The sequence below is a fragment of the Tetranychus urticae genome, chromosome 2, assembly GCF_039701765.1.
Source record: "Tetranychus urticae isolate SD_2017Ah chromosome 2, NJAU_TeUrti_SD_1.0, whole genome shotgun sequence".
Classification (NCBI taxonomy): domain Eukaryota; kingdom Metazoa; phylum Arthropoda; class Arachnida; order Trombidiformes; family Tetranychidae; genus Tetranychus; species Tetranychus urticae.
Genome location: NC_142959.1, coordinates 18,086,186 through 18,110,819, shown reverse-complemented (window position 1 = coordinate 18,110,819; position 24,634 = coordinate 18,086,186). Strand labels below are relative to the sequence as shown.

The following is a 24,634-nucleotide window of genomic DNA, read 5'->3' as shown; positions in this document are numbered from 1 at the left end:
TTTTTGTCACTTTTGCCTTCTCTTGATCATCTTGCTAACCTAGATACTCAACTCGCCAACTTCAACTTTTCACGTGCTTTTCCTGCCGATCACTTTGGCAGTCTTGTTGATCTGAAACTGATTCAATTGACAAAAATTGACAATTGACTCTCATTTTGATTAACCTTCAACCAAAAGTCAACACAAACCTTGAAACAATTTGACAGTAAATACAGAAAATGAAAATCTCACAAAAAAATGATTTACGTAAAAAAGTGCGAAAAACTTGTTCAATTTTTGCCTTTTCAATCAATCATTTACAATTGAAATCCTTTTGTTTCCAATGTAACCATTTTTACCATCAATTAATCATTTACAATTGTAAATGATCTGTAAAAGTTTTAACATTCAATTGAAAGAATCTGGAAATGAAACTTGAAATTCAATTGAAACTTGAAATTTCATATTAAGCTATAATCTTCAGGTCAGTTGTAAAGTTCAAGTTTGCCTATTGAAATGAGATGAAATTAGAAGTAAAAAAAGATTGAAAAGCCTGAACAATATAATCATAGGAATAAACTTGTAAATTAAAATAACCGTGAAACTGAGTTTCATTAAATTGAGTTAAACTGGTAAAAATGAAATGAAGATTCTTTACTCATCTTTACTCATCTTTACTCATCTTTACTCATCTTCATCATCATCATCATCATTTTGATGATCTAAAAATGAATTGTAAGATTATTATTGCATTGTTACCAATGAAAGATGAAAAAGACACTAAAGTTGAATACTTGAGTCTAAACACGAGTTTGTTTAAATGTAGGTTAGCTGAATGATAAAAAATGATGACAATGATGAGAACGCAAAAGTTGAAGAAGCCTCTTGAGCTTTTTGCCTTTTTATGAAGAGATGAAGAGGAAGACAAATTAGGTAATATGAAGCAAAACCATTGCATTTTGCAGCTCTTCTTGCTTTTACTTTTGTGTTGTTCACAAGAGTCTTTCAACTCCTTTCTATAAGTTGTAAGATGATAAAAATTAGTCAACATTTTTTGCTCTTTCGCTTCATCTTCCTATTTTCCTCATCCTTGCTTCATCTTTTTCTCCTGTATTTTCATGGTTCCTCTGCTGCCTTGCTGTTCGCTATTCTCACCTTGAAACTCACTCTGAAAATGGTCACCTAAAGGCATCCATTCTGAGCCCAGTAAAGCGTATCTAACGCGTGAAGGAAACGCGTCAAATGCACGTGCCTTTAACACCTTTTTTATTTACACTTTACTTGTATTTCATTAAAGCTTAAACTGTCAATCTCATATTACGTTGTATTTCAATGACTTAACAATTTATTTAATTTACTTTTCTTTCCACTTTTGTTGTTGTTCAACTGGTTAACAATCATACATTAATGATCAATAATATTATGAGAAAAAGTTTACAGATTAAAAACTCGACATTGTTTATCAACTCAATGATTAAAGTCAATTGAATATGAAAGTTAATGAAAAAATTAATAATAATTCATTCCCATGTTCAACTGAATAGTTGAAAATAAAGGCGCAAGTTTACACTCGAGTTGAGCTTCAGTTTGTTTAACCTTGATTAAAGTTTCATTTGCCACTTTCTCAACGATATTCACAACTTTATCATACGCAGATGAAACACTCAAACTGCAATTTCATTTCAAATGAAAGAGAGAAAAATATTGATTCAGCAAAAGTTTTCACTAAAATTCATGAATATCTCACTTTTGGATTGCGCCTCAATATTTGGACAAAATGAAGAGAACTGCCGATAAATTGAAAAAAGTGTTGGTGTTCAACAAGCATTTATATCGATGAAACTTTTAGCTCTTTACTGCTTCATTCAAAGTCCGAGGTTAACCTAAAATCGAAGTGATCTTCTGTATAGAAGTAGAGAATTTTAATTTCCCGAAATAAGCGCCTTTGTGGTTGTCCATTCAAAGTTACATCAGAAAAATGAGTTTTATGAAAAAATCTGGTTCTTCAACTGCACAAAAAGCAATCAAAGTTTCAATTTGAACTCGATTTTCTCGAAAACTGTCGATGAGACAAATTTTTTTATAGCCTAAATGAACTCTTTTATGGCTATACTAACCCATAAAGTCTCAACTCTCAATTCAAAAAAGTTTTTGTGTTAACTCTTTTTTTTTGTTGAATTTTGGCATGAGCTATCGACTCAGATTGAAAAACAAATTGATTCTTTCATCGAGTTTTCATTTTTTGGAAAATTGCAAAAATTTGTTCTATTGCATTCTGTGGTTTCGATGAAGAAGATGTTTTCAGCGTAAAAAAGATTTCAATTTTTCTCTGAAAATTGAATGAAAAAATTGTTGAAATGCGATTATTTTTATGGCCAAAATGAAAGTTAGAGATTATTTGAAAAGAGCAAAAAAAAGTGCGAATAAAATGTGATTCAATGTTAATAGCGTAATTATTTGCCGATTTAAAGTTAATGCAAATGTATCAATATCATGATTTGTAAAGAATAAAAGTGAGGATAAAAAAGTGTTACCTGGATCTTAATTAAGATTAAGATTAGATTAAATAAGGATTAACTTTTTACATTTGGATAAGTCGATTATTTGCTTTTTTCATTCTAATGTAACCCAAGAGAGAGAGAGAAGCAAATATTGCATCCTGATCCACCCTCTCATCATCCTAATAATGTGGTGAACCCAGAGGAACCTCTTGACTTTCATGTTTCTGTCCTTTGAAAAGGAAAGAGTGGAAACTGAAGATGAAACTGAAGATGAAGATGAGCAAAAGGAGAAAAATGTAAACTTTAAAAAGATGTAAAGATGTATGGAGCCAAAGAAAGCTGGCCATCACTTGAAGAGAGGCAAAGATATGAAAAAAATGTTTGATAACAAAGACTTTTGAAGTATGCAATACCAAAAAAGCATCAATAATTTTCCGCATCAATTCATTGCACATTCAATTTTTCCTCCCTGTGATTAGGTTGATGTGTAGAGGGTGAAAAAATTGATGTTTACTAATGTTGGTTTGCAAAGTCAAAATAATGTTGATCGATAAAAACGCGGGAAACTCTCTTATTGATCCAGATTATCATTATTATTAAGCACACAAAAAATACTCCTAAATCATTGAGTATTACTTGATTATATTATTGTGGCCAATCATTTTCACCCATTGTTATCATTGCCATCATCTTCATCATTTATCAATCCATTGTTATACAAATTACAAACTCATTACATTCTCATTACAATAATGAATATTGAATGCAACTTTTGATTACATTTTTCGTCGAAACTGCAATCATGACAGTTTAGTATAAGAGTGACTATATTGAACCAATGCATCTTTGACCTTTTCATTGTTTTTCGAAGAAATTGCGTTTTCTCAAAATCTTTTATCAACTTTTCAATAGACTCATCAAAACTTGTAGAAATGTGAGTTTCGAGTTTCTGCGCAAATTGATGAAAACGACTCCATATGAAAGTTTGCGTTTCTTTTCAAGTCTATCTGATTGAATTAGAACTAAAGAAAATCAGAAATTCTGGTTTTTATTGGAATTTTGGAGATTTTCTTCATTAAACTTTTGGGTTTCATTTAATTTCAATTTGCAAAATTCGCTATTTCAAAATGCACGCGAATTCAAAATTTGCTATTTTCATGTTGATTTGTTGATTTCGGATTTAACTTTTGCAAATTAACTTTCTTTTGAAACTTAAAATTCGATGAAATAGAAATTATCAAAATTCCGTTGCAAATTCCGATGCAGTTTGGTCGAGAAAAGTTGTTGAATAAAAAGTTTAAATTCATTCGATTTACTCAATTTTTTGGTTATAATTGCAACTCGATTTTAAGTCGTCATGAATTTGAATTGCACCATTTTTGATGCAACAAATGCAAATGAAAAGAATTTAATAAATCATTGAAACTTTGACGCAAATCGTTTTTTATACAACCTTTGATAAAGATGTAGTTGGAGAAGTGACTTTTCATTGATTCTTGAAATGAATGGTGAAAAAGAGACGATAAAGAATGATGATGAACAAGAAAAGTAACCAATCCTGAAAATGTTATTTTGTACACGAAAAGCGTTATTAGCCACATCCTTACCTGTCAGCCGATACAAATTAATTTACTCTGCGCTCTTTAAGCGGTACAACCCTTCAAGATGAAGCCTTTTCCCATTACCATTTGGCACTGACCAGGGAACCCTTTTGCCTCATACTTTACAGTCTTGTCAGTGTTTTTGCCAATCAAATGGTGTTCACCTTTAATCCTCTGAAAGTTGAGTATATATACAATATATATATTTATGTATATATATAGATATGTAAGTAAAATAATTAGCCATACCTGTCAGTTTAAATTTTGTTTTTTTCTTCTTCTTCTTCCTCTTCTTCCTTCCTTCATCATTATCATCATTTTGCCTCTCTTTCCAGTTCACATTTTTCCATTGGACTGCGCATTTCAGGTGAACCATAAAATTCCTGGAACCTGAGCTTAATGTGCACTCCTTTACCCACCTCTTTGCCACCTTCATCATCATCCTCTCTTTGGTCATCCTAATGATGTAATTTGTATGACCATAGAAGAGCACACAAAAAGAGCAGAAAAACAATGGAAAAGTGCAAGAAGAGAAAAAAAGAAAAGAATTTTTCATTTCTTTTCCAACCTTGATCAACTAATGATTTATCCTCAGTTGAATTCACCTTGAAACTTACCTAACCTTTAACCTTCACTGAACAATTTATTTCAATATTTGAATGACAAAAGTAACATCTAAAGCAATACTCAATTGATAACCTTTTAAGACGCAAAAAGAGAAATGAAACATTCTTGAAAATGTTTCATCTCCATCATCTCTCTTGATCGTCATCTTCATCTTCTTAATCGATTATGAAACAGTAAGCCAATCCTCTGTTGGATACACACGTTCATAAGGTGAATCCTTGCTGAGCATTGAAGAGTCAGGGAAAGAAGGAGAAGAAGCAAAGGCAGGTAAAAAAAGGAAAGGTGAAGCTGAAAGAAATTCTTGAAAGATAAAAATGAGTAAAGATAAGTTGAAGAAAGAAAGAAGAAGAAGAAGAAAAAAAGGTAAAAAAATTTACCTGCAGGGCCAACTTACTTTACATATACACCATCAGCATCACCTTTATCATCATCATCATCATTATCATCATCAACTTTTCTTATTTTCTTATATTTATTAGCTTCTTTTCAATATAAACTGTAATCGCTATTTAAGTTGATATTTTATTTTTATTCACTGGAAAAATGTTTCGCTTGCACAAAAATTTCATTTCAAACATTTTCTCATCTTCTTTCCATTCTAAATCAGTCTTAGAAGACTGATCATCTTGACATTGAATATTAATTGTTTTCACCTTTTTTTCCTCTTCTTCTGCTTCTGATCCATTTAACTGAACCAACTCAAGTCTCAAGTTCAATGCGAAAAGGGTTTACCAGGTTGTTTATGATTCTCACCTTTTTCCATGTTTACCTTTTTTAAATTGTTCATTTTCTACATTCTGTAAAATTCTCACCTTTTTTCTTGTTCAATCCTTTTCCACCATTTTACCATGTTAATCACGAGTACTTTATCATTATTATCATCTTTATCATAATCATCAGCTGTAGACAGATTTTTGTTACCACTGAAGAGGCGAAAAAACGAAAGAAGAAAAAAAACACTAAATATATTAACTTCTGGATAATCATGATAATCTTCTTTGTAATCATTCTGTTGAGCCTTTCTGAGCATCAACAATATCAACTTATATCAGTAAAGCGTCAACAGTCAAAGTGACATCAAAGAAATGTAAAAAGCAAATGAACAGCAAAAATGTGTTTCAATTTGCAACTTATTATCCAATTGCAAGCGAGATTAACTTGAATTATTAGCATTGTAACCCTTTTCCAGTTGATTGTTTTCTCAATGAGAAAAAAGGCAAAATTTGAAAATTTTCATGTAAATCGAAAACTTGCAATGAATCTTGAGAAATGCAAATTGAAATGGAACCACAAAGGTTGATGAAAACCATGGTTATTGCCATAGTTACAGTTTTGTACTTGATATGAATAACAATATCTATTGATGAATGAGTTTAGCGATTTTTCTTGTTCTTCTTTTACTTTTTTTTCCATGATAAAAATAATAGAAATGAATTTACTTTTACTTCTTTTTTTGCTGCTCTTCTCTCATCATTTACTCGCTCATCTTGTTTTACCATCTTTTGCATCCTCGTCTCATAGGGAAATTAATTAGTCCAAAATGGCAACTAATCTTCTTATAGTAAGCCATTGGTTCTATTCAATAAAATGTACGCAAAGTGAGAGATGATTATGATGATGATGATGCTGTATGCATGAACCCATGGATGATGACGGACTACTGAATAGATGAACAAATGATGTTGGTTGTTGCTTCCAATCAACTGGATCAATGTGTGTAAACCTGTATAATAGGGAAGATACGGACAGAACACACTCTTCAGATTATCATTTTTTCATCTTCTTTTTCTTCTTCTTTTCCAATTTGCTCACTCATTAATAGGGAAGAAATGATGAAAATCATTTATCTACATCTCAATCCATTTCATTTGCCATTCACCTTTAGCTTTCCCTTTCCATTTACTCCTTTCACCTAATCTTTTGTCATCTCCATCATTATCATATTTATTATTCATTACATTTTTCAAATGAATTTAATCATTTTGATACTTTTCCATAAACCACAAAAATGTCATCTAATTAGCATTCATTGAGACATTTTTATGTTTTCATTAATTTTTCATTAACTTTACTTTTATGTCTCTTTTTTTGTCATCAATTTTGCTCTTTTAGTTTTCCTCATTTTCACCCAAAATTGCTTTGCTTTTGTTTTTTTCTTTCGATGTTTCTTTTTTTCCATTATTTTTAATGATCCAAACTGAATGATTATCATGATGGACTTATAGGTTTATTTGCTTCCATTGATTGTCCCTTTTCCTAGTCGACTATTTACTTTGATATAATGATGATGAGAGGATGAAAAGTGTTGTCTGTCTTGATTGTTACACAATTAGATGGATGATGATGATGAAAAGTGAATGAATAAGGGAACGAGCAAAGAGTAACCTGAAGTGATGAAGATAAACAAGTAAATGTAATATGAGAAAAGATCGGAAGTAATTTTTCAATATCAAACAAGAAAGTAAAGTGATGATGATGAACAGATGAGAAAAAAAGGAGCAAAAGGAAGAGATGCTTTCTATAATCATTTTATGAGTGAAGATGAAAAGAGGAAGATGAAGGGAAAAAAAGATGAACCAAAAATATGATGAAAAGTTACTTTTTGCTTCAATATTATATAAAAAAGTGAAAATAAATTGAATGAGAAGAGCAAAAATTGTAACGAGTAACAAGCTCAATGATAGTTAATGTGTTTCAATATTGATGCCATTATTCATCTTCATCATCTTCATCATTTTTATTATTAATATTAATGTAATCATTATGCTCATTACATGTTTAATTTTGTTGAGTTTTGCCAAAAAATCTTTTTCCAAAGTAAATTGTTTCTTTGCAAATCAAACAATCAATGTTTTTACCAAATAATCGGTAGCATTTTTCAAAACTCAATCTTTACAGTTCAAGTTTTATGAAGTATTTTGTTTTGTTTTTCAGTAACAGTTGAATCGATTCTCAAAGATTACAAATGTTTGAAGCCAAATATTGAATGAACTCAAATACAAATGTTGAGTCAATCAATACTTTCTAGTTGACTTTTATTCAACTCTAAGTGATTAGTTTTAGAGGCAAATCAAACAGTTAGTTGAAGCTCATTATTGCAACCATCAAGAAATTGAAGGTAAATTGAAAAAAGCAAATTGTCTTTTCAGTAAATCACAATCAATTATTCTTACATTGTCTGTCATTTGCAAAGTAAACTTGAAAGGTTTCTCAACTTTTCTACTACTTTTCATGACAATTTCTCAGCAGCTTGAATACTTATTTTGAACTTTTGAATCTCACATTTGCATTTAACATGAAAAAATTTTCTCAACTTTTTTTACTCTTCCATAGTTTTGATGCAAAAATTTGATTCAGTAAATTGTTTCATTTACTTTTGTTTCTCTATTCATATGCAAAATAGTTTGAAACTTTGAGTTATCGATTAACTAGTGATTTATCATCTTCATCAATCAGATTTTTTTGTTGCATTTTCTTGTTTAAATGCAAAAGCAAAGTCAAACTTTGTGCAGTTTTTTTGAGGCTTGAACAAAGTTTTTCATTTAACATTTTACTTTTTGATGAAATCAATTAGTCACTAAAGCAACCAAATTAACGTCTAATCAAATTATTTGGTTCAATCAGCTTTGTCTTCTTGTAACCAAAATAACTTGATGAAACTATCTTTCACTTGGAATCAGATTTGAGTCGAATCTTTGAACCTGTAAAGTTGTAACGTTCAACTGCGCAACTTTACAATGAACCGGAAAAAGGTCGTCAACAATGAGAAGCAAATTTCATCCTCAAATCACTTTCACACAAATCATTGCAGGTAAATTTAGTCTGACACAAGTCTTGATGTATCAACCTGATATTGATTAAAAATCATTTTCAGACTAATCGTTTCTCGGTATTAAACTGTTTCATTTTTTGCTTCCATCTTAATCCGTTTCCATTTCAAGTGAGATGAAAAAATCCCTGTAAGTTGTTAAAGAAAACATGACAAATGCAATGTACAATGAAACAGCAATGAAAAGAAGAAGAAGAAGAAATGATGATAACGATGATGATGATAAAGAAGGAAAGATTGAGTAACAAACAAGCAAGAAAAACCTTGAAGTTAAGGTTGTTTGAAAATGACTTGAAATGCTTATTCCAAGGCTGAGTTTGCATCTTCGCCTGAAAGTTCAACCAGCAAAAAACAAGCATTTCAATTGAAATTGCAGTAAAGAAGAAAAAAGAAAATTTATTTGAGTAAAAGTGTGAAAAATGCTGTTGAATATATTGCAACAAGGAGGAGAATAAGATGAACATTGATTATCATTGGACAAAATTTTACCTTTTTTCATGTACTTTTTTTTCTTACCTTGCAATGGCACAAAGCACAGATAAAAAAAAACAAGGTTGGCTAAAGATGTTAAATGCATTTGGTAAAAGAAAAGAAGAAGAAGAAAAAAAATGAAGGAAAAAACGAAATAAACATTTTTATTTGCTCCTTTTACTTCATCATGCTTGTTCAGTCTGCAAGATGATGATGTTGAATATAGACCTTTGCAGAGATGCGCTTTCCTAGCGCTTCTTGTTGACCCAACAAAGATGATCAAAGTGTGGTTCATAGTGAATTGATTTATGATGTTCATCTTCTTCTTTACCTTTTTCACCTTCGTCTTCTTGTTCCATGGCTCTTTTTTTTGGCTGCTCCACTAATCCTCTTGGTAATTTTTTGCTTCTCTCTGTATACTGTGTTTTGCCCAATTTGATTTGGTTAAATGGTCAAATTAAATTAATTGTCATTAAATTTGATTACCTTCACAGGGAAGCTGAGGATCAAATGGTAATGAAGGAAACCCAAGGGCCTCTTAACTTCACCGCATCTGAAAAAAACTGCATCATTTCTTGAAGATGGAAGAGAGAGAAAGAGAGAAAAGGTAAAAATGTTATGAAGATGATTAAAGATGAAGATGAAGAAGAAGAAAAAGAAGAAAAAGAAACAAAGAGAGAGAGAGAAGCTGAAACAAGGCACACCCAATCAATAACAAGTCGTCATGAAAGGAATCATAATTAGGCTCAATAAAGTTCACCATTAATACACATTAGTTAATGGAGGGTCATCATCATCATAATCAACATCATCAACATCATCAACTTGGTCAAAGTCATCAACAAGCTGAGCAGGTAAAGATCAATTGGAAAAAAAGGAAAGAAAAGAAAAGAAGATTTTCATGGAATTTGGAATTTCTTTTTTCCTTCAACTTGGAATGCAACAACACCTGAACATGTTTTAACCCATTTTGGTTGAGCATTTTATTCATTACATAAAGATGCCAATGAAGATGGGAAAAGATGCAAATTTTTGTAAACATTGGGTGAAGTTTAACTTGTTTGCTTTAGTGAAATTGAGTGAAACTGATAAAAGGCCTTCAAGCTGAAAACGATTGTCACCTTATTATAAGTGAATGGCTTTCAGACTCATATCATCATCATTATTATTATTGGACTACCGTGAAAATTGTTAAAGTAAACAGAGTTTTTCGATTCTCTTTTTTTCTTTTCTCTTGTTCTTGCTCCTGTTAACTGTATTCAGTGTATAATATACAACAATCACTGAACAATCAGTGAACACAAGCAAAGTATTAGTTAAAAAAAGCATTACTTTCAATTCCCACGAGATGCTATTTTCCTTCTTCTTCTTCTTCTTCTTTTTTGGCCTTTCGCCTTCGCCTTTGCCTTTTCGAACTCGTTAAAATGTAATTTCATAATTGAATATGTGGTCCTGCTTTTTGTGTCTCTTTTGCTGTACATTTGCTCTTTCTGTCTGTCTTTCTTTTCTCTTCCATGTATGCATGTGTATTTTTTGTTTCTTGCTCCTCTTGTTGTCGTTGTGTTTCCAATGTCAAACCAAAAATATCTCACATGTCAGCTTAGTGGAACTGCACAGATAAACAAACAAAAATAAATATATTTGTTTGTCAATGATAAAAATGTTCATGTTACAGGTTCAAAGTAAACGTCTCTATTGTTACCTTTACTCTATCCAGGTTTTAGACCAATTATTTGAAGACGACACACACATTGGATAATCAACTTTGTGCCTTTGTCCTTGTTAATCAAATACAATGCCGATGAATCGTAATTTATGTCACTCTGCATTTCGAATAGCATTTAACATTTTTCCAAAGTCTAACACATTTATTCCCAACTGTTTTCATTCCAACCACACGTTATTTGAAGCATAAAATAAACGTTAAAACAACAGTATTAACCAATGATTAAAATATACCAAGAAAAACGTGAATTGAACTTATTTACAATAGCGATTATGGAAACTTTGGTTCTAACCATATTTTCACTTCGAGATTATTCATAGAGAAAAAATGATTCAATGAAATTTCTTCTGAATCACGAGTAAAAATAAAGATAAAATTCAGTTGAAACAATTTTTGTTTATCAATTTTATTTGGTCCTAATAGATCGTTCCGATTCTACGAAAAGTTTCATTTACAAAATGTTTTACAAAATGTTTTGTTTCTATCATTTTGCTACAAGTTGAACTTGAAGCAATTAGTCACAATGGTATCTGATGACTAGACTTGATTGATCTAGAAAGATTGACTCGATCGAGTCACTTAACATGACAATTAGTTGAAACATTTTGCAAGTGATAAGATAATTGTTGCTCTTGGCTCAAAGTAAACTCGTGAAAATTGTGACTAAAGTTTCAGCCGATCCATTAGTGATCAACAGTTTGAACGATTAAATCATTAAAATAAACTTAATCAATATTTTTGATCTGAAATCAGGTGAGGCTATCCGAGACTCTCAATGAGTCGTATTTGCTCATCAATTGTCCATTTGTTTTTATTTTCATCACATTGTGATCTTTCCCTTTTCTCAGTCAATACATTTCAATTGAAATTTAATCCAAACCGGTGACCTAAGTTTGAAGTTGTTCCTTCCGTTTTGATCACATGTACAAGAGGAACCAGACTTTTGTTTTGCGTCAGTTTTTGTTGTTACTTTCAAAGTTTACATTCACAGTGTAACTCATGTTTCAATGAGTTTCTCTCATCTTCTTATTGAGCTTCTTACAATTCTCTCACCATGAAGATAATTGATTTTTACAATTTTTTCATTCTCATCGTTTACTAAGGAAGCGAAATATGATAACTTTTCCAGTTTGACAAATTCATTTTTAGATGTTCATCATTGAATGAATGTAAAAGGTTGAAAAATGGACCAAAAAAACAATCTATTAATCAGAATGAGGTTGATAGCCTGATGAGGTGAAAAGGTAATTTGAATTAAAAGTTGAATAATGAAATGGAAAACATTGACTTCTCTGTTTTAAAGGTGTAAACTGGCAGAATTGGTTTGAAAAGAAATTGAAGGAAAAGAAAAACATTTGAAAAGGTATTACATGATGCTAAATGAAAATCCGTTTTCATTGTTACATCAATTGAATAAGGTAAAAACAATAGATTTGTGTGGATGTATGTTGACTGATTGAGATTACGAGAACTTAATTAACGGATTTAATTGCTTCTCTAATTTATTTTCATCGTCATTCTTCATCACCATCAACCTTATCCAGCCTCTTACCGCATTCACATTCAGTATTTATATCAACACAGCATGAGGTCTAAATAGCAGTTGAAATGATCAACAAGGTAACACAAGAAGAAGAAGAAGAAGAAATTATCAAAAGAAGAAGAAAAAGAAATGAAAATCTATAAGAAAATGGTGTGTTCGATTGAAGAAAGGTTCGTGTAAATGATAATATTGATGATGATGGAGTTCATGATGAAGTCCATGATGAAGTCCATCAAATAAAAAAGAACAGCAAGATTGTTGTAAATGTTGATTCTTCATTTGTTCATCCATCAACAAACAACTAGTTTACTGTCAATCTTAACTAACGTTACTTAACATGGATTTTTGCAACTGAATATCTTTTCATCCTCATCATCTTTATCATCATCTTTCTCTCTCAATCTCTCTCTCTCTCTCTGTAAATCACTTTTGTTATTTTTTCAGGTTTCATTGAGTTTCAAGTTAAGGTTTTAAGTTTCAAAACAAGTTAACACTGAAACGTTAGTTAACTTAATTGCTAAAGGTGAATAAAATAAATGATGATGGAAACGAGCTAATCATTCATTTTGTTGTTGATATTTTTCTTGACCATCTCTTCATCATTACATTTTATCATCAATTGCTCTTCATCTTCTTTCTTCCTACCTTTTCTTTCCCTTACTTCAACATTTACCTTTTTCATTGTTTTTATTTCTCATCATTTGTAATAACAATTAAACAATTCAATTTACAGATTAATTGCACTGTTAAATTGTCCTTTTCGCGTTGAAACCGTTTCTTTTGTACTTTACCCAAAATCTTGACCTTTGTTAAATAGTTTAATTAAATGTTTTACAACTGACATCAAATGGCTCAAAATGATTAATCAAATGTTGACTGTGATATCCAGAAGCACGCAAACCTTTTTTTGAAAAAAAGGCATAAATCAACTGTTTAAAACAATCAATACTCAGGTTGAAATAATTATTGAATGAAAACAAAAGACAGATTGCGTGATTAGATGAAAATAAATAAGAAAAAGTAATCAAGTTAAAGACTGAAAAAAAAGTTGAAAAGGTTTCGGGTGTTCATGGGAAAATGGACATTGGTTCTTGACCATAAATTCAAGGATTGAAGCAAGTGTTTTGATAAGGGGCAATGTGTATTTAAAATGGATAAAATTGATGAGAATCAGCAAGATGCTGAATGTGTTGATAAGTGAGTGTGAATAATGAGTTTCATATTTATTATGATATTATCACTTGATACATGTTGAAAGTAGCGAAATGAAAAATGATGAAAAGGAAGAAGAAGATGAAGCAAAAAAATGATGAAGATAATGATGATACTGATGGAGGTAAAATGATATGGAAATACTCACAATGTTTTAAAGTGTCCAAGTTGACAGGAACAATGTTGACAAGAAGAAGAAAAGTGGAAAAATAGAGTTTGTTCTGATGCCTTAAGGGTAAGGTTCATCTTTCACCTACACATTGTTACATCCACGCTTCTAGTTTAATCAAGTTTTTGGCTACCTTTATCATCATGAGCAGCTTCATCAAGTTGCGTCTGTTCATGAAGGTGGAGTTAATGCATGATGAAAGAGAGTCGCACGCGCCTTCATCAATAGTCAAAGGAATCACACACTTAACCCTGAACAAGTAGTTAAATTTGATGCGCAAAGGCATCACCTTTCAGCATCAACTTGTACCATTGAACCAGCCTCAATAACAATGAAGGTTGAACAAGCAAAAAACATTTTTTACATTTTCATTATTTATTTTGTTCACTTTGCTTTCCATCAAAAATTGTTTTCAAATGAAAATACAAGAAAAAAGGGAAAAAATAAAAGCAAATAAGTTCAGAGTAAAGCTCAAATTACATTCATTTTTGGTGCTACGCAAACGCTCATTTCTTCCTCTTCTTTGTTTCATCTTTTCTCATCTTCTCTCATCTTTACATCATCTCTATAAATCCTATTTTAAGGGTCACCATTAATAGAGTTTATGTTTCTATTTTTTCTCCTTCTTCTTCTTCACCATTCTTTACCATCCTCATCAATGGATAGCATGTAAACATTTATCATCTTTTTTCCAACTTACCTTTTCTCAATCAAATAATAACTTGTAATCAAGAAACATTGTCTGAAAAAAAGACTTTCTATTCTCATTCAATTGTTTATCACATTGTTTCAGATTATTGAACAATAATCATATTTACTCCTTGATATTGTTTACCTTTTCATTCAATTTATCCTTTTGACCATTTTAATTTTTCTTTCATTCCTAAATCATTGTTCAAGTGAATATTGAATCAGTTGAAATGTTCATTTTTACAGGAAAAAATAAATTTCCTTTTCACTATTAGAGACAATTTATTAATATCATTAGTTGGCAATGGTTGAAATGAATAAACTAATAGAGTTAAATGAGTGAAAAGTGTCATTTGATTTGATGTTGAAAGGTAAATATTGTTTCACAAAAGGACATTCATGATGATAATGATGATGAAAATGATACTGATGTGGATGGGAAGATGAGGATGGGTAGAACAAGGAAAGTACAGTGAATGTCAATTTGGGTTTGGATTGATTTCGATTGAGCTTAGGCCAATATTTACTCCAATTACGAAGTCCTTTTATAAGGCGCTATCAATGGTAAACCGTATCATGTATTTATTAGATTATTCAAGTTGAAAAGTTGTGTCAACAAAAAAAGACAGAGAGAGAAGAGGAAGAAAAGATGAGGATAAATTTCATCTCGGTGAGTGTAAATTTGTGATTGTGTAAAAAAGGCAATCATGATTCAAGAGAATGGCCATTTTTTCAAATGTTTACCCAACATCACTTTGATTAGTTAACATCATCTAATGAAATTATCCATGAATCAATCTTCACTGACTTCAAACCAAAATCACAATCCATTAAATCAGAATCAAAATTGGGGTTCGATCAAAAAAATTGAAAATTTTGCTTTTCGTTTGAAAATTCAATTTCACTCAACATTCCGCTCGACAAAAGCAAGAATCGAATGTCAATTTCAAAGGTTATTTTGATCGTTGGAGCTCGGAATTTTCAGCAACCTTGGAAATTTTGAATTGAATTTTTTCCTCTTCTAAATTCATCTGAAATGTCATGTAATTTTCATAAACATCATTTTCATGATTCTTTTTTTTCTCTCTAAATTTGCATTCTCTTCTTGCTTCCAACTGTTATTATTCTCACTCCTTTTCTCTTCACCTTTACTGGATGATGATGATGAATGAGAAGAATGATGTTGATGATGACAAATGGTAAGCTTTAGATGTGTATGTTAATAATGATAAATATCAGTGACAATTTGAATAACAATGTATCCCTTCAAATATCAAACCTTATCATTAGGTTCATCAAGGAAATAACAATAAGCAAGAGAATCAGAACAATCAAGTAACAATCTTGTTTACTTGTTAACATTTATCGTTAAATGTGTATTTATATTGTTCGGGGTAAAATGAGAAGAGTTTGTTCGTCGTCGGGCTTTTTCTTCTTCCTTCGCCTTGTTGGCCCTTGTTTCGCCTTTGCCTGATAAATCATGTTAACAGTTGAGGATGAAGAGGAGGAGAAGGATGATTATGATGATGGAAATAAGATGAGGAGGAGTGAAAAAAGGGATGAAAATTGAAAAGGTAAATGATATAGTGAAATGTTGAATGGAAAGGGAAATGGAGAAGAGAATGGAAAGCGAAAAATATGATAAAGAAAACATTGATTTTACTTGTTATCCCGATATTGACAATTGACTCAAATAATGGACACTTTTATTTTCACATTTAATCATATTTTATTCGTAATCATGTTCATCAACTATTGACCCTGGGTCAGAATTGGTTTTTATTTAATTTTTAGATTATTTTCTTTTTCCTTTTTTTGAAACATTTGTAATTGTAACAATAAATTGATTAAAAATTTAATTTCACTTTCATTTTTGGTCATTTCTTTGAAAATGGCGCTTCTTGCCCTATCAACTTTCATAGGAACCTTTTCCCTCCATTATATCATCTGATTATCGTCTGCTGTTGACTGTTTATTTATGGTTTTGTTTCAATTTATTAATTTCGTGTTAATTATAATTTTAATTAATTCACCTTCAAGTCTATATTTAGTTGAGACTTTCTCGATGTCTATTTGATAATTGGTCTTGTTAACTTTAATTCAAATGTTGTGTTTACGGTATGTATAAGCTTTATGTTTTCGGTTTGTTTAATTGATTCTATTCTTATGTTATACTAATCAGTTGTTTCGTTTATTTTATGTTTTTTTTGTCTCTCTCTCTCTCTTTTGCTCCTACCCTCAATTGAATTGTTATAACATTTGCCAATCAAAATGGAAGTATCAAGTTCCGAGTAAAAGTTTAATCTCCTCATCATGGGAATAAAGGGAAGAATTGGAACATTTTTAAGAGTAAATGAAGATGAACCAGGAAAGCAAAAGGTTCTTCTTCTTTTTTCTGGTTGAAAAGGAATCATTTTTCTCATCAGAAAAGTGGAAGAAAAGCAACAGGATAGAGGATGATAAAGAGGAGGAGGAGGAGGAGAAGGAGGATAAAGATTGAATCAAGAAAATGGGTGAGTATGAGTGTGTTTTTTTTGAGGTATAGGATCAATGACAGGAAAAAAGAAAAGGATACAGATGAAGAGAAAGGAGAGACTCTAAGATGGAGATAATATTATACAAGAAAAGATGGAGGAGACACGTAAAGAGATGAAAACCACATTGAAGATGATGACAGTTAAATCGGTTTAAGAAAAATATTTATCTCTTAATTCTCAGCGTTACTTAAGGACACAACCATAATCACAATTAACATTATATTGTCTTTTAAATGGTCAACTAGCATATTCCTTTTGGTTGCTGTTCATGATTTTCATTTCATCTTTAATTTCTCATTCTCATCTTAAAGTGATTCCAATTCATTCCAAATTTTCAGTCCATTAGCCAGTTTCGTGGTGGATCAATTTTTCAAGATTAGCTTTCCCTCAGGCTGATGGTTAATTCAATTCCTGGGATAAACAAAAAGTTTAAGAGTCGATTTTCTTTGAGAAAAGAGTTAATTATTGTTTCTCCCTTTCACAACAATTTGTTGGCTTTTTTACGTTTTTGTCTTCTCAACCTTTAAGCCAGATTAAGATAATCCAGTCTTTGGAATGGAAAATTTTTTTGAATCCATCAACGATAGTGAATTCACATGCTAACCATCCATTCAAATATATTGAAAGGTTCTTGGAAAAACTCCTGACAGTCACAAGAATTTACTCTCACCGAAAACGAATCCTGGTTCCTTCCGTTGAGCTTGATTTTCAAAAATTGGTTTCCCTGACAGTTAGTTTGAATTTAAAATTCAACTGTGTATCGTTATTTGTTTTCACTTTTCAGGATCATTGTTAAATCGAAGTTTATTTTAGATTAGACAATTAAGTAGCTGTTAATCAGTGGTTTTCAATGTTACTTTAAACCTGCTTATGATTGTGTTAATATGTATTTAATCACTTTAATATTACATTGTGGGTTTTAACTTCTTTTAAGCTAAGTCTTTGGCTTTTCTTCGCTTCTTATATCCTTATTATTATTTTTATTATTATTATATTAAATCACATTGATATTATTACGCCAGATGAATATCAGAAGCTGCAAAGAGATCCAAAGAAAGAGCTTAACAATATTAACCTGTGAAATCCTCTCTAATACTTTATCAACTTGACTTCAATTATTATCGCCATTATCAAATGAGAACTGATTATCACAAACATATATACATAATACAGTGAAACAGTTAACAGATAGAAACAATTCAAACTTGCAAATGAAACTAAAATCAGAATCAAACATCAAAGAGAAGGTAAAAGCGAGAGGGAAAAAAATGTCATACCGAAGGTAAAAAAACTCAATTAACCTTTGAAATTGACCATAATATGAGTTAACAATGAACTATAAAATATTATCAATTGATTGTCTAACAACCCATGACTAAATATATTCATGATTATGCATATAATAGGTTATATTTAAGCAAAAGATGAAAAAAGAAGAAGAGGAGAAAAAAGTAAAATCAATTCCAACATCATTCATAAATGTATATCAATATTCAAGGAATGAGTTGATCTCATTTCACGGCCAATGGTTAATAAAACGCGAATCAGTCCCAAATAATGAACTAAAAAAAAGAGAATCAAAAATAGCGAAGAGAATAACTTATCTTGTCTTCTGCATCTTCATCTTCATCCATCTCATGTTCACTGTGTTTTACCTCAACTATTTTTGCTTGCAATTTTTAGGTTTAACAAGATTCCTACAAGAGTAAATATCATTTCCTAAAAGGTAAAAGAAAATGTTCTCTTCTTTACTCTTCTTTACCTGATTGATTGTCCTGATGTTTGCCAGGTAAGAAGCATGGCAAGCAAGTAAAAATGTTTTTCAATACCAACACTAATAATAAATGGTAATAATAATAATAAATAAATATATAAATAAAAGTCTGTCAATCACGGGCAAGGTCAAAATGCTGGTTTGCCTGCAAATTTTGAATCTTACCTGATCCATATTTGAATGCAATTGTCCCTTGAAATTGCACAATTGGGAGGGTGAAAAGATATTAAAGCCAATTATTGAATGAAACAGCAAAGGAGAACAATGAGTTTCTCAATTCTGAATGATTTGATTTTAAATCCCCTTCAAATACCCAGGATATGATGTGTGTGTGTGTGCCAATGTTGTTGGTAAATGATATGCAAAGTAAGATGAAAATGGCGAATGAAGATGAAGATGAAAAGATAAGAAGAGATCACCAGAAATGGCAAGAGAAGGTAAAAAAACTGTTGCTGAGTTTAAGTCAAAGGTAAATCTCAATATTAAAGTGAAGGTGATCACAACTAGGAATATGAATAAACCTTTGTCCGTATTGTGTGCCTGGCGCAATGCGAATACATATTGTCCTTTAAATATACTCATGAGTACGAATTGTGACAAAAATATTAATCTGAACACATTTATTATTAGATAGATTACCAATCCCTTAACATCATTTATTTTGATATTTACTTTTGCCTTTTTTTAGCACTGTATCGACCAAGTTTATATTGCTTTGCCTTTTCCTCTCAAAACTATTATGTAAACCGGAAAGTTTTAAGCTTCTCCTTGTTGAACCTTCAATAATCGTAGTAACAATTAACTGAATGAACCTAAAATCTGTTCAGTGTAACTAACAGGTAACTCGACAATTAAGATTGATCGACTCTAAATGAAGCTCATTTCAAATTTTGAGAGAAGAATCGAAATGGAAAGAATCATTTTCTGGTTCAATCTTCAAAAATTAATTCACGCTCAGCTTTTCAAGGTTCGGTGATATTAAGAAAAAAAGAGTAATTTTAGTTTTAACAAGTATTACATTTAAACAAGTTAAATGATCAAACAAAATTCTAATCAAGTGGCAATTTATGATCTGTATTGTATTAGTAGGACTAAAACTGATAAACAAATTAACCTGACTGAACTTTCAATAAAAAATTGAACTTCACTTTGTTTAATGAAAGACAATTAAAATATAAGCAAATTTAAAATGAAATATTCAAGTCCAAACGATATATGGCAATCAAATACAATTAACTAATCTGTTTAACGAGTAAAAATAGCGAGTAAGTGAAAGCGTTAATCAACCATTTAAGCTGGATAATTTAGTTCATTGAAAACAATTGATATCAAAGATCATATGAGGTTAGGTTAACTGATTCAAGCAATAACAAGCTTATGATTTGAAAAATATCAACAGAAAGCAAAAAATCATCTTGAAATGTTGGATAAATAATTTTGTAATAGAATCGATTATTAAGTCATTTACCTCCAGGTCCTGGTGTTGGAATGAAACCAGATAAAAGATCCAATGGACTGGTTAACTGTATTCTAGAAAAGTTCACATTATGGTAAAATTAGGTTCCTTTGCAACAATTTTACATAACATTCCAATTTAATATTTGAACACACTATTGAATGTCATTGATTGATTGAAAATCATAAAAGATGAGCCATTTTGAGTAAAATTGACCAGCACATGAATAAGAAACAAAAGGGTTAAGTTATCACTTTCACTTGTAAAGAAGCGTTTTATTAACAATTTTGAGTCATTTATCTGTCTCAGCAAAACTTCTTATTCAAACTGATTTTATTCATTTTATTGACAAAATATATCAACAATCAACTAGTCTAATCATCAAATGTTATATTAATAATTAGGTAAACTGTAGCCATTACATTGGATAAAAGAGAGATAGAGAGAGAGAGAGAAATAGTTTGAGAGAGATAGTGAAAGTGGGAGTGAAAGGTGAAAAAAACTCGAAGCGAAGGCTAACTTAGGTAAATTATTTTGTTGAGCTCGATGAATGAATTGCTCAAGCAAATCGTTACAATTGAAAGTGATAAAGAAACAGTCAATAGTAAAGAAAATGATTAACGAGAAAACAATGAGAGAAAATTTGAGACAAAAATGTGAAGACGAAGCTTAAGGAAGTCAATTCAATGAATTTACCCTTTTATTATTACCATCTTTTTAATAGCTTGATTAAAGGTTGATCAAGTTTCAAGTGCGAGTGTAAAAAGTGTGAAAATTGTTTACCAAAGAAAAAATTTGACGGAAAAGTTTGAAAAAGTCTTAAATTGAAATATTTTGAAACTGAATTGAAAGTCAATTTCAGATCATTGGGTGTTAGAGATAAGCTTTTTGGTTACTCAGAATGATGACTGTGACCACCTTTTTATCTCAGTTTAAAGTCATTGTTTGATTTTACATTTGGTACACTTTCTATTTGGTTAATCTGGTTACTCATGAAACTTAATTAGTTGAAATGAAGTTTGCTTAAGGACTTTTACTTTCCTCGCTTTCCTAAGCTTCCCTTTTTGGAACCTTTTGGTCAACGCGAAGAGAAACTTCCATTGCTGAAAACAAAAAAAGCTGACCTTACCAGACCACTTAAACCTCTTATTTTTGCACTAAAACTGCCAAAATCACCCGACTTAGTGAAAGGTTTAAAAGCACGCACCTGAGTTAGTCAATTTCGAACTATTTAATTATCTCAAATTTATCGCACTCACCCAATGACAGTCCATCGACTGGACAATAAACAAAGCAACACTTTCTCCAAACCCAGACTAATTGCAAATGAAAATTTTCAATTTTCACCAAGATTCATAATCTTCAGCCAATTATTGAAGAATCTAGAAAAGTTGTAAATGCAAATTTCCCTTCAATTTTCAAAATTGCTTTTCTTCACGAAAATTCATGAAACCAATTCTCGCTCTATACACATTTCCCTGTTCACTGATTCAGACTTGAAGTCCAAAAGAAATGCCAAAACTTATTTTGCTTTCATTTTCAATTCAGAATTCAAAATTATCAGAAAGATAGGTTTGAAGCAATTCATTGAGAAGTGATGAAAAGTGGACTTTTAACTCCTGATTCTGAAACTGTAATTTATGCTGTCAATATTGCTTGTTTAAATGTTAAATTGTGTTATGAATCTGAACACTTGAGATGAATGATTGAAGTTAAAGGTCTTTTTTTTAAAGCTGATCAGTGTTGGTTAACTCTGAAGGTAAACATAGGTTAATAAGCAAATTAACTGTACTTATGATTATGATTATTTCTGATGATTATTGTGTTCATTGTAAGGTAGATAATCTTTATATCTTATAAACAGCCTTTTATGCGATTAGTAAGTCAAAAGCCACAAACTCTGTATATCAAAAATCTGGATTAACTCTTCTTTTCTGGTTCCTAAATCCAGTTTAAGGCCAACAAACAAAAAGCCAGTTTTCCTTTTTTTTAACCCAACACGACTTAAAAAGCCAGAAAAGAGTATAAAAGGTAAATTGTGATTACAATTTAATTCCAGGATAATTTACACCAAACAAGTGATTAACGTTTAAATGGTAAACAAATTATTCTTGACATTATATCATAATTATTGTGGATCAATGATGAATGTAAATTAATCAATGGTAAACCCATAAACCCGATTTATCAACAGCTAAGAGAAAGGGTTTTGTTAAATATTTAATAACTGTTGAGTTTTCGGATTGATTTTGATATTAAATTATAAATTTACAAATCTAGTAATGATTGAGGTAATGATGATGGTTATGATGATCATTATTACGATGATTATTATGATATTGTAAGATTAGTGACTATATCTGTTGTTAATATGTTTAATCTCTTTTCTTTATTCCTATTTGTAATGTGGTTATAACCCGATTTAACGGAAGATTAGGCCAAATCAAAGTCCATCTAAATCTCATTAAAGCATCATTGGAACACAGTTTACCTCAAGTTAATCATTTCATTGTTACAATTGTTGCTATTAAAAGGTTAGGATAACAAATTAAATTTATTTTCATTTCCCAAAAAAGCAAAAACAAAAACAATCAACTGAATGGCAACAAGGTTTCAATGTTGACCAGAAAACCCATTTTTTGAGTCTTTCAATTTCAACTTGCACTTAAACCAATTCTTGACTCATTTCCATATTTCATGAGAAATTCATTTAAAAACTCAATCATAATGTCAATGCTTTTAAGGGCAACTCTTCCTAATCAGGATAAATGCGATGAGTAAATAAGTTAATTGTTGTTCCTTAAAAAGGTTCAACGTTTACAGAAGTGATAATTTCTTCTCCTTTCGACATTTCTTTTCCTCTGTCTTCAGGATCGACAAGATTATCTTTTGGTTCCTTTTTTGACATTTGTCATTGTTAAGTGGTCACTCTTTACCGTCCAACTCAGATTAACTGAACAATCATCTGAGTAAACTAATGAATGAATTCAATTAGAGTTGTTTCAGGCGCTTCCAATCACGTAAACAAAAATAAAATTTTTCATCAACTCTGCCTTTGGTGCAAACCCGAAATTGAGTTAAGCTCTTAAGTGAAACCTCGCTTTGAACTTTCAATTTTCACTTGAAATTCCATTGGAATTTCCATATTTTCAAAGTTTCAGTTGAAACAATTGTCAAGGTTTTCCGTTGAAAACGAATCGATAATTCCTTTATCTATCAAAATTAATCCCTTTTTCCCTTTCTTTTTGGTCCTCTTTGGTCTCATGGTCAAGGCTAAAAGTAGAGTCAAAGTTGACCATTGAGATTGTCTTTTGTTCAATTTTGCCTTTCAATTGTTCTTAAATTTGGAATGGAAAAAATCACTGAAATGAAACAATTTACCTTTAATTTAAAACCTTTTCCATTTCCATTATTATTTTATATATATTAATGAATATATTGAATAGTTGATTAGTTTAATGTAAGCATTTGTCCATCTCCTTTTATCTCAACTGATGGACAGTAAAAGGAAGGGAGAGAAACAAAAAATGTGAAAAAATACGAGAAAAAAAGGTTTCAATATAAGGCTGCTTGGACAAAAATATGGTCAAAGAGGAATGAGAATATCAATTTGATCCGTTTTATTGTTACGGACAATATTAACTGAACATATTAACTAATTCCTTTGCTGTTTGTTTATTGATATGATAACAAGATACAACAATAATGGACAGAATGTCATCCTTTTATCACTTTTGCATCACTTTCCTATCATTTGTTGCTCTAACCATCTGCCCATCATTGGATTGAAAAAGCCTAAAATCAATTTCCCAGTAAACCATAATTATCAGAATCAATGATAAAAAACATGAGCCTTCAACATAAACTAAACTTGCACTGAAATTGGCTCAATTTTGTCCGAATACCTTGCAATGAATATTCACCAAAATAGAATCCAATAGAAACCCTGAAATCCATTTCAAATGTTTGAAATTTGAAATCAACTGAAATTCAGATGAACTCTTGAAATGTTTTTTTCCAAGGTTTCCCCAATTACTGAGAGTACATTTTGAGGCCTGGAGTCGGTTTGCAAATCCTTGCTAATTAAAGCAAATAAAAGGTCACTAATCCCTCAGTCGAAGATTGAGAGATGGTCAAAATTTAAACTCAAAAGGGCGACAATTGAAAATCAGTTGAGAAGAGCTGAAAACAATTGATATGAAATGAGAAATATATTGAATCAAATGGAAATATTCTGACCATTCTTAATCTTTAGCCGGTGGATTAACAGCCTTTTGTTTGCTTAAAATAAGAAGGATTTACACAGTGACTCTTCACCAACTTTAAAAGGTTTAAGTTTACTTATCAGGTTAAATTTTGGAGAACCTTTCCTTGACCAACCTTTTCACCTGAAAATTTTCTCCTTTGCTAATTACTTGTATTGCTAATTAGTCAATATTGACCACTCTAAATAGACCTTTTCTGGCCCTTTTAAACGGCAATTATTAAGTGACAACTTTTGCTCGATTTTTGGTTGAAC

General features: G+C 30.8%; 1 protein-coding gene and 1 long non-coding RNA gene across 7 annotated transcripts in view; both read left to right on the top strand.

Moving 5' to 3' along the window:
* LOC107366771 (Eps15 homology domain containing protein-binding protein 1) overlaps positions 1–24,634 on the top strand; it is a 54,373-nt gene that overhangs the window by 28,790 nt on the left and 949 nt on the right. The window contains exon 10 of one of the 6 annotated variants that reach the window (XR_016199362.1): positions 9,503–10,355. The exons of 1 other annotated variant lie outside the window; for it this stretch is intronic. Coding sequence is in view for 2 of the 5 variants with exons in the window: in XM_015934404.3 (XP_015789890.2) it covers positions 9,503–9,587 (85 nt within the window). In the remaining 3 variants the exon portion in view is untranslated. Of the gene's footprint in view, positions 1–1,167; positions 1,196–9,502; positions 10,950–24,634 lie in introns of those variants that run through there. 4 more of the 6 variants (XM_015934404.3, XM_089268511.1, XM_015934407.3 and 1 more) reach the window with 4 other exon arrangements.
* On the top strand, positions 16,303–17,901 carry LOC112539354 (uncharacterized). The gene is made up of 3 exons (XR_016199363.1): positions 16,303–16,466; positions 16,627–16,861; positions 17,197–17,901. It is a non-coding gene; the product is annotated as an uncharacterized LOC112539354 (long non-coding RNA).